Source organism: Pocillopora damicornis, chromosome 10, assembly GCF_964200805.1.
Source record: "Pocillopora damicornis chromosome 10, jaPocDami1.2, whole genome shotgun sequence".
In the NCBI taxonomy this organism is placed as follows: Eukaryota; Metazoa; Cnidaria; class Anthozoa; order Scleractinia; family Pocilloporidae; genus Pocillopora; species Pocillopora damicornis.
In genome coordinates this window covers 12,407,577-12,418,795 of record NC_142679.1, presented here as the reverse complement: position 1 = coordinate 12,418,795, position 11,219 = coordinate 12,407,577, and the positions used below count along the sequence as shown (strand labels likewise).

At 42.0% G+C, this 11,219-nt stretch overlaps 1 protein-coding gene and 2 pseudogenes across 2 annotated transcripts in view; 2 read left to right on the top strand and 1 right to left on the bottom strand.

Moving 5' to 3' along the window:
• LOC149038979 (uncharacterized) overlaps positions 1–380 on the bottom strand; it is a 7,961-nt gene extending 7,581 nt beyond the window's left edge. The window contains exon 1 of the mRNA XM_089184294.1: positions 1–380. This exon is cut by the window's left edge and continues 646 nt beyond it. Coding sequence (XP_089040420.1) covers positions 1–204 — 204 coding nt within the window. The 5' untranslated portion in view covers positions 205–380.
• A 2,324-nt stretch (positions 381–2,704) lies between these two features.
• On the top strand, positions 2,705–8,452 carry LOC149038978 (uncharacterized; annotated as a pseudogene). The gene is made up of 5 exons (XR_016180641.1): positions 2,705–2,896; positions 3,351–3,532; positions 4,195–5,219; positions 5,987–6,983; positions 7,521–8,452. The product of XR_016180641.1 is annotated as an uncharacterized LOC149038978 (transcript).
• Positions 8,453–8,969: 517 nt separating this feature from the next.
• LOC149038977 (KRAB domain-containing protein 2-like) lies at positions 8,970–10,477 on the top strand (annotated as a pseudogene).
• The last annotated feature ends 742 nt before the right edge of the window (positions 10,478–11,219 follow it).

Sequence of the window (11,219 nt, the reverse complement as noted above, 5' to 3'; positions counted from 1 at the left end):
CACATGTAGTCTCGTGAAACTTGGAAAGCATATATCCTTTGCAATATGCTGCAATTCGTTTTCAGAGAAGAACGAATTCGTTTTCTCAAATGACGAATGAAGCATTTTAAAAGCGTCCCTCGTAGGTTTTGACAATGCTAGATCAGGACCCTGGGGACATCTTCGACCTGTTCGAAAATACGCCTGCCTCTCTACGTCTTTCATGAAATCCGCCGCTTCTTTGAGAATAATCAACCCGTCTTCCAAACTTGGTTGGAAACTTGGCTTCCTTGATAGTTCTTCTTCAAGTTGGAAGAGTTCAATAAATAGCCCCAATTTCTCTCCGAGATGTTAATATCTTTTTAAGCTTGAAATTAGTCTGACAGCTTGATTGCTGGTGTCACAGACAAATATAGATTCTCCATATGACAGAAGCGCTGATGGCGAGTGAAACCTAACTGTAAAGCCGTCTTGCATCCCCGGCTGGCTTCCTCCCAGTGAGTGAATTACCTTGCCATCAATACAAAAGTTAACTGAATGGTCATGAGAATCAGAGAAGACGAGCTTTTGTGCTGTTTTAGTAATGCCAAGGATAACTGACGGGTCCTTTTTAACAACACTGGTTAGTTCGACAGAGGCCTCTTCACGAGAAAGACATTCAATTCCTTGGTTGTGCATCGAGATCAGGAGCCCTTCCGGAGCGTCATAAATGCAAAGCGGTTGACCCTGGTTTACCACAAAATAAATCTCCAGTTGGGCTTTGTAACGCTTCTGCTGAATGTCAAAGTCAAACTGCGATATTTTGAAAATGGTCTTCTTGTCAAAGGTGTGGTGTTGCTGATTGTTTATATCGGGAGAAAACGTGACTAACCTTTTAAAATCTCTATTGTTTTACAAACCCGGCGCACGTTTTTAGAGGGATGTCGGCCCGCAAATTGACTTGCAGATAAAGACCAGAAATTTATAGATCTTTTTATAAATTTCTCATCCTTAATCCCGTTTCCCGCCGGAAATAATAAAAAAATTCCCGCGTCCCGCCAGAAAAATAAGCAACTTCCCGCTTCCACGCTATCCCGCATCCCGCCTTAAAATTTCCTTTCATCCCGCATCCCGGCAGCTAAAAACGCCTCATCCCGTATCCTGCCAAACCTATGTTAGACCCTCTAGATGGGGATCTGAATTTTGGCCGCGGGGTGTCCGCAAGGCAAGAGTTACTGTAATAACATTTACCAGTAAACCTAAAAGTGATGACATTAATTTAAAAAAAAAAATCCTTCAAAATTAATCCATCTATTATTTTCCTTGATCAAAAGAAAACTTTTCTTTCATATAAATTGCCTTTAGAATAAATACTACTCGGGTCCACGCTAAATCCCACAACACGACGAAATCTCATAGTCCATTTGTGCTATCAGTTTTCAATGTGTTATCAGTTGTTACATCATGGTTTTTGTGTCTGGTCTTTTCGCCGTTTTAGAAGCAATTCTATGTATACTCTAGTCCTTATAATGAATGAATGTGAATGAATGAATGTGTATTTATATACCGCACATATCACATACTGTCTCAAGGCGGTTTACAATTCTAATTGAGTAAGATCGAACGTCAGCTTGTAAAGGCGCCTCTGGCTGCCGCTATCAGTCCATATTTGATCTCACTCACCCACCCAGCCCATGCATGAAATGTACAATGAAACAACAGATAGACCACCACACCGGGAACTACGCCCCCTACTCTTTTCGACAAGTGTGTGGGTTCTTTAACGTCCCCTGCTGACCATGTAACACTGAAGATGCAGGAGACGGGGCCTACGGTTTATAGTCCTTATCCGAGAAGACTTGAATGTCTAACCATTTGCTGGTACAATTACAAAGGCAGCACATTCTCCTCAGTTATTTTAAGACCCTGAGTGTTGGTCCGGTCTGGGGCCCGAACCCTCGACCTCCCGCACAACAGACTGGCGCTCTACCAACTGAGCTAACCAGGCGAAACACTCATTATTCTAAGTTACCTGCTTGTTGAACGTCGCCTTGAGCTTCGCCTTTTCTGCTGAGCGACCAGGAACGTGACCTAGAATGTCGAGTTTATGAAATTAAATTTTGCCAAAAGATTGCAGATTTGAACCAGAAAGAAAACCGTAAATCAACGTTTACTCCAATTTACCTTCTACGTGTGTGATTATCTTTTCTCCTCTTTCGCTTCCCCATGGAAAAAAACTTTCTAAAATGTTGACTTTTTTAAAAAACGATCCAGTAATCTCCAAGTGTACTCAGTGCCCGTGCTCAGTCGAAAGCAATCCAACGTGCTCAAATGACCTATTCCTGGCATATTGTATGGCATGATTGAACGTCATGCAGCGCGAGTAAGACAATAAAATCCTGGCAAGTTATTAACAGATTAACGACCCAATGCCTAACCAGTCAAGTTTGAGTCAACTAGTACTCTTTGATTCTGGTCTCCGGTGAACTATCAATCAATAAGTCCAAACACCAAGGAATACTGTATAAAATGGGTCATAAAATTTCAAAAAGCTTTAAAAATCCATGTTTAGGCGCGCATCGTAAATTATTGTTGTTATCTAGACGCCTGATCCTTGAGCCCATGGAAAACACGCTGATCCCGATCCCGAGGGCTTTGTTCCCGGATCCGAGGCTGTGATCCCTGATCCCACCCTTTTTTAGGCCTTTGATCCCTGATCCCATATACCTCGTTACGACCCTGCCATTTGTCATCCACTGTATGTTCTCGCCATCGAGAAAAGTACGGCCTTCGCTTGAGAAGTGGAAAAGTGAGATGCTCTGTTCCAGGTAAAGTGGCAGGACATAAATCTTCAACGGTGAAGGGAGATCGCAGTATGAAGAGTAAAGAATCTTCGTTTATAGCGATACAGCGGGGGAGCTTTATCCTATTGGAACCCGTAAGTAATTTAAAGTTTGCTGAAGTTAGTGCCGTTGAAACGTACAGTTAAATGCGATCGGTTACGTCTATGAGCGTGTCATGCATTGAAACGCAACCACATGTTTCCAAGGAGACGAGTCATTGCAACGGAGTGAGCGCACATACACGTTCGTTAATAGATCCCGAGCAGTCCTTCATTTCTCTCAGATCGAGCAAGTGGGTGGAAATCAGCTCCCGCGAGAACACGTGTGTTCTCACGGAGCTGATTTAGTCATAGTATGAAGAACATATAGCGAAAAACATATAGCAAACAAACAAACAGAAAATTATTTGAGTCATGCTACGCATGTTACGTACCCTTAGTATCTCTGTTGTCCCTTAAAAACTTTGATAATTTAGAAGCTAAATTCGTTCAACCAATTAATCAATTGGAATTGCGCAATATTTATTTCATTGAGTTTTCTGCCTTTTAGCAATTTGTAAGCGATGCAGGGACCATTTGCAAGAACTAGTTTTAAAACACGCTCCACCAATTAGCCAAGCAAGCATCTCCCCAGACGTCTCCGCTTCATACCAACTGCCTCAAGAGGAAGAAACATCTCAAGATAAAGAGAGTTCAGAAAGCAGTGAACATGAAGCAATGCAGATACGTTTCGTTAAAGGGAAAGCCGGAAAAATGTTAGTAATAAAGTTTAACCTTTATATCTCTATCATTGCGTTCGGTGAGTGATAAGGTGATCGCTTCTTTCTTCCCGGTGTGTGTTTATAAGTACCTAGGAATTGTGTAGAAGCCAGCAAAAAATTATTGCAGTACTCTCTTGCGCGCTATTGTGTATTTTAAATGTGAACTTAGCGCCGATAGCGTACAAGACCCAGTAGTGAATCCAGAAGGAAGAGGGGGGGAGGCGTTTTTTTTTTTTTTTTGGTGTGTAAACCCAAAAATATTTTGCAGGCATTCCTTTCTTTTGCGAAAAAATTTTATTTTACCAAAAATAAGGAGGGGGGGCCTCCCCTAGATCTGCCACTGAGACAGGCCACTATACTCTAAACTACCGGTCATAAAGTACAACCATTTATTGTGCAGCTTGCATGCATAAGATACAACTGATAATCGAAATTGACTTACCACCTTTGACGATGGACAAACAACACCGCTTCTAAAATTACGTATGTTAGACCTACAGGTTTTTCGATACGTGTCTATATAGCACAAAGCGTTTTTAGTTTGGAATACTTAGCGGGTCACGGACGCTAGGTAACTTGGCATTACGCGCATCCTGCAAGTTATCACACATTTTCTCTTTTAATTTCTCAAAGGGGAGTGAAAAATGTACAGCATCAGAAGAATTAGCCAGGAGAATGGAATGTCTTCAGATTGAAGATCGAAGTTTCGTCCAATCACTAGAGACAACGAGCACCACATCTTCTTCTGTGGAAAATGTAATGTCTGGTTTTGAGCTTCAACGTTCAAAACTGAATGCTTTTCTTGAGGAGTGCCAAATCCAAGCACTTGGAAGCCCTTGGCTAGAGTAGGCCCAGGCCAGTCAAAGAACACGTCAAAGAGACGTGCAAAGAACCTCGGAGATAATTTCTTCTGTCCTCGAAGTGGTTTATCCCGATGACCCTGGTTATCTGTGGACTGAACTGCAAACTTCTACAACAGTTAGTAAAATATTGGGTGATGAAACAGTGTGGCCCCCATCTGATAGAAGTTATCTTGCGACTCTGGCAGAAGCATACAATGTAAAGGCATGGGATACAAGAAAACAGGTTTCGTCTATTATGGTAGGCATCGCCAGCTACAAAGCACTATTGGCCTTCATTCCTGGGTTGACGCCATACCGTTATACCCAGGCCGGCTTACATCGCCTCCAGCACGGTAGAGCAGTCCCTGCGCCAAAAAAGAGGCACCTCGATAACGGATTGATAGGCAGCATCTAGACCACTTTTTAAGTTTCATCACGAGCCCTCATTTAGTGCAGGATCTCCCATTAAGTACAAAGAATCTTAAACTATCAAATGGTCAGAGCATTGCGGTTCCTAACTTAATACGAACCTTGATTCCAAAGCGAATCTTCAGGCAATACAAACAGTACTGCTCGGAAACTAATTTTTCACCATTCAGCGAGAGGACAATGACGAGGATCCTATCAAAGTGTAGTGCCTCCGTACGCAAGTCCCTTCAAGGCCTCGATTACTTTGCTGCAGAAGGGGCACGAGCTTTTAACGATTTGTCCGCTGTTCTAGAACAAGCTTTGGAGAATGGAGCAAGAAAAGAGAGAGTACAAGGTCTACAGGAGGCGCTGAAGGCGGGAAAGCTATATCTCAAGAGTGACTTTAAAGTAATACATTTTTTCCTATACTTGAAAACACTTGAGAGTACCTCGATTTGTTTGTTTCTCCATCCTCTTTTGGGATTTTGTGGGAATGTATTATGTCCAAGTAGGAGAAAAGAGGACTGAATTTCAGAGAACAATTTCGCACTCTAGCACATTATTTTTCAATTGCAATAGCAAGAAGTGTTCAAACTTGATTCTTCGTTCGTTCTGGTTTAACTAGCCTGCATGGTAGGCGTAGAAAGGGGAGCCGAGAAGAGAGTTTGTGCGCGTTAAGTTGCGTTCGCCTCAAATAAGACAATTAACCGAGCACAAGTCAATCGAATATTGTTAAATTTTGTCGCCCATAAGTGAGTCTTTTGAGGCAAACAGCTTTACGGTTAATTTTGGGACCGTACTTGTTTTGTTAAAATTTCAATCTTTTGCCCGCTATATTTGTTTGACTTAAGCTCGAAGTAATGATTTCCAGAACAGTATGTACACTAACTGGAGGATGTTCACATGCATGGGTGCACCGCGCGTCCATAAAACTCAAAATGGAAATTTAGTCTTGCACTTGCTTATGAAATTGAAGTACGTGGTTCTCCGTTGCATATGTTTTGTTTATCAGGAGAGGGCATATGCCACGAAAGATTTAAAATCGTATCTCATCAAAGGTCACTGACGTATGAAATACGAAGGAATATCCCTTGCAATATTTAAGATATGAGTGTATATAAGGCTATACCCCACAAACCTTTGCTAAAACTGTCTATTTATCCCATTATTACGAGGTTCATATCACTGACAGCTCTCCTGTCGCAGAACACTGCAGTACGTTTTCACTGAGTGATTCATCAGACGCAGACCTGAAGCAGTCATGTAGTCACATTCATGACCAAAAGTGTGATCAATGCACAAGTTTAGCATCTGCACCAAGCGATATAGAGAAACTGTTGCGAGAAATTTCATTCAACCGTGAAGACAACCGAGACGAGGCTTTCTTTATCTACAAAAGTGCTAACCTGGCTATCCACGCGTGGAAGTGCCACTTGTTAAGAAATGTCAAGCAAGATCAGGCACGCCATGACTCCCTGTACCGTCTTGATGAACACACCGTGCTGTTGGTAAATGATTGGGCCATGAAATCTATCCCACAAAAATACCGAGAATCCTAGTCTTATTGGTTCGGTAAACGGGGAATTTCATGGCACATATCTGTTGCATACCGCAAAGTTGACAGATAGCTTCAAGCACAGAGCTTCATCACCATAACCCAGTCGTGTAGCCAGGGAAGTGCAGCAGTAGTCGTCATCTTACAGCACGTCATTCATATGCTTAAGACCAAGCATCCAGAGATAGAGAAAGTCTACTTACGTCAAGAAAATGCTGGGTGCTACCATTCGGCAAGTACAGTTTTAGCATGTCCCAGCATTGAAGCTTCAACAGGAGTGAAGGTAGAAGGCCTGGACTTCAGTGACCCTCAGGTAGGTAAAGGTGCTGCGGATAGAACGGGAGCAACGGCCAAAACCCGCATCCGGATGTACGTCAACGAGGGCAACGATGTCACGAATGCACATCAAATGAGAGATGCGCTCCTCTCACACGGCGGCGTCAAAGGGGTCAGAGTGGCTGTTGCAGATTCTCTAGAAGAATCCGTAAGAGGCGAGCTGCCCAAGATAGCAGGCAAAAGCAAGCTAAATAACTTTCGCTGTACCAGTGGAAAGCTCATCGCCTAGAGAGCTTATGCTGTTGGAAGAGGAAAGCTGCTCGACGTAGCAATGAATTCAGGTAAGAACTGAAAGACCGTGAATGTATTATTATAGTTATATTGTGCCCATCCCAAGCAATTAGCTATTCATTTTACATGAAGCTCTAGTTTAGTTTTGTAACATTGTATTTTACCACCGTGGAAACACTGCCATGACACTCTTCCGGATAGCGAACTTTACTTGTGAGTCGATTGAATCCTTTTAGTTTATAATATTACGTAAGGTGAGCACATCTGTACACGCGCGTTTATGCCCAGGGTATTTTTTGTGTTTTGATACAAACCATTTTAGTTGACAAAATCGATGTAACATGTGCATTTCCGCTATATTTGTTATCCAACATGTAATGAAATGTTAAATAGAGGTATAACGACCTACAAAACAGGCCTCAGTTGTTCCGCAAAAGGTGAATAGTGCTATTCACTGGACAAATGATTGTCCAGTGAATCACGATTTTTATTAACGTTTATTCACTAGATAGTAATTTATCAGGAAAATAGCGTTATCCACATATGAATGTAATAATTGCTTTATCATCAAATCTCTTTCGTCTTAGATCATGGATATAAATGGATGGAATGCTCTTTCTCTGCTGGAGATTTTAAGTATACAAGGGCATCTGGAGAAAAGCCGGCTGAAAAGGAGAAGGAATCTGAAGAGGCTGCTGCGGAAAGAGGGGCTTTTCCAAGTCCAAAGGATGGATGCACTAGGGTCTTTCAACGGATTTCAAACCATGAACGACATCTCTCGTTTGAAAAATACACCACATCACTCGAAAGACTTTCCTTGTTAGACCTGGCTAAAACGGAGTACGACTGTCTCCTCTGCGAAGGCATGGCAAGCATGCTAACCTTGCTGTTGTCTACATCAACACTTGTCACTATCTCAAGTACTGCACAAGAGGGCTGGGCCTTGAAGGAATCTAAAAAGCCCTATCGTTTTAACGAAAAGCAAAAAACCTACCTTGAGGCGAAGTTTAATCTCGGCCAGGAAACAGGGCGAAAACTCCACCCCAAAGACAGCCAAGGAAATGAGACGCGTCTTGAACTCCGACGGCAAACGTCTCTTCAAGCCAATGGAATTCCTGACGGAGCGACAATCACCTCCTTTTTTGGCAGGCTAGGGGCAAAAGTTCGTCAACAATTGGTCGCAACTGACGAGGATATTTACGTTGCAGAGGAGGAGGTTAATTTTCACAAAGCAGGAGAAGAGATTCTCGCCGACATCAACCTCGAGCATCCCCTTGTATTCGATCAATACAATATCTGTGCATTGGTCCGTGACAACTCCTTGACAAAGTTCAAGTTGGGTTTGCTGCAAATGCTTTGCCAGAAGTTTAACCTGGAGGCTGTTGAAGGCCTAAATGTAATAACTGTCCTAAATGTAATAAAGTCTAATGTAATAACATTTGGTCTTAAATGTAATAAAGTCCTAAATGTAATAACATTTGGTCCTAAATGTAATAGTCCTAAATGTAATAACATTTAGTCCTAGATGTAATGTCTCCAATGCAATCGTTTAACTCTTTCAGTGCATTGTTGTTATAGCGGACATCCACATTGAGATGTTGAAGTGACAGCTGTCGCACCAAAAAAAACCGCTGACCAGTATACATGTCACATTACGGGCTCGCTGATATCGATCAGTGTCTTTTTATTTGCTAGACATAAGTCGAGAAGCATTAGCGCAAACCGTTTTACTGATTTAAAATTGGCATCAAATGACAGCTGGCAAAACAATGAGTACGCTGATCAATTACTCTCCATATATCACTGGCTCAGACTCTTAAGTACTATAAATTTTGGAAAAATTCGATAACATTATACTTGTGTGATCAGTGATGGACTAAACAAGTCATAAACCAATTACAAACTTGGACAAGGGAGTCCGCTGACTTACTTGACGGACAAATTTTTTGTCTTTCCATGCCTGCATAGACCTTGTTAGCACGCACATTTTGTTTACCAATTTGGACCTCGTGACAGCACTCTAGAGAGTTGTTACTTTCAAATTCTCGAATATCTGCCTGAGTATATGAATATGGACAAAATCATTTTTCTCCCCAAGAGAACATAACTGGGACAATTATGTTCTCTTGATCTCTTGAAGGCTGTAAATGATGTCTCGGTCCCCAAAAACCCACGCAAAAATTTGTGCCCTTGCTTTCTCTGAGATGTGAGTACAAATAATCGTGTGAGCTGTTTTTTAACGGTACACTAATTGATTTAAAGAATTAAAAAAAAATGAAAGAAAGAAAAAGGAAACAAGGTTTGCTCGACGCACTGATCTCCTTAACGATCAGACATTAGATAAAACAGCATGACCTGACTCTGAAACGGACTTTTCTTCTACTGAATCAGCACCGTGAGATTGACATGCACCTAAAGAGTATAACTTTTCAGTCTCAAAATAACTGGCAGTAACACATAGATTTACCCAGCAACGTTGAATTGATTGGTTGAAATGAGAGTGGAAATATTCTTGAGTGCGGATCCGACTGATAAACATTTCACGAGCCTGTGAAAATCATCAAAGGTTAACGAAGAAGGAATTTGAAAGGACGAAAGGATCTGGTGCAGGGATGTTGGCTTGTTTACTGAGGGACAACTTTTTAGGAGTAAGTCGAGCTAAAATACAAACTATTCTAAACATGGACAAAAGTCATTATTGCCGAAATGCTAAGCTTCTTAATAAGGCGAAGCTGAAACCTATCAGAGCCACAGACGTTCATGTTAGGCACCAAATAGATTTGATAGATATGAGCAAAAAAGGATCCGTGAAGATGAATGGACATTTGTACAGACATGTTCTAACAGTGATTGATGCTTTCAGCCGTTTCCTTTGGCTTCGTCCTTTGGAAAGCAAATCAAGCCAGGTTATTGCAAGTGAATTGGAATCTATTTATATGGAGCATGGATCTCCAGAAATAATCCAGCGCGACCAAGGAGGGGAGTTCAAGAAGCCTTGAAATTACTTTGCGATCGAATGAATATAAAATTGATTTACAGTCGCCCGCGCCACCCCCAATCACAAGGCCAGGTAGAACGTTGCCACAGGAAACTAAGACCTAAGATGGAATATGACCTTCAAAAATAGGTCAAGACGGTATAAACTTGGCAAAACAGCTCCCTTTTTATCAAAGAATTCTAAATAACGACCCTAAAGAAGCGATAGCTTACAAAACACCATTCGAAATATACATTGCACGAAAGTGCAACGCCTTCAGAGAGAGCAGATCGCAATACGAAATCCTTCCTAGTGCTGGGAGGGTTCGCCCGACTAAGAGTGACCGTAATCGGCGTTCCCGGCAAGCTTTGAAATTACGAAAGCAAGCTAAAAAAGCCACGAGTAGATGTGACAAGCGGATGCAGCGAACACAACTTCGCTTAAATCCGACCTCGGTTTACAGCATCGGAGAAAAGTGTATATACGTTTGAGAGGGAAGCCATCGAATAAACGGCATGTGACGGAGGGTCGTATCGAGAAACGAAAGATCAAGTTGTATAACTATAAGGTTTCATACGCCTCACCACTCACAGGAAAGAAAGAAAGGAAATGGGTCTCTGTGGACGATGTCACAAGCCTAACACTAGAGCAAGAAAAACGGAAACAAAAATGCGCCAAGCTGCCTGAAAAGAAAAAAATTGACTACTACAAAAAGTACTACATACCTATGAGAAGAGATGATTATGCAAAGGCTATCGAAGATCAGGGTTTTAAATTGGTTTACAATCCTCCTGGAGATGGCAATTGCCAATTTGCTGCATTATCGCACCAGACAAAGAGACTAGGCATTTTGAGATCTCCTGAAACGATGCGGAAAGGAATAGTAGAGTACTTAAAAAGTAGTCTGTACAAGAGCGATGGCTTCCCACTTTTGGAGCATTTGGCAGATGATGAGTTCGCTTGCTGGGACGACTATATAACTCATATGGCGCGAGATGGGACCTATGGAGATCAGATTACGCCGTATGCAGCAGCAAACTTGTGTAACATCGACATCCAAATAATTTCCTCTCTAGGAGTTGGCGGGCAGCATGTGTTCAGTCCGTTAGCAAGTGTTTCAGCAGCTACCGTGTACCTTAGACATTTTGCTCAGAACCAAGGCGAACAGTACGTGAGCTTGGAACAAGTTGCGGATCACAACGACGCCAGTGGAAAAGAATACGATGCAAATGACCCAGGAGAAGGAGAAATTTCCGAGGATTAAGCAAATAAAATGGAATAGAGCAGGACCTTGTTGATTTTGAAATGG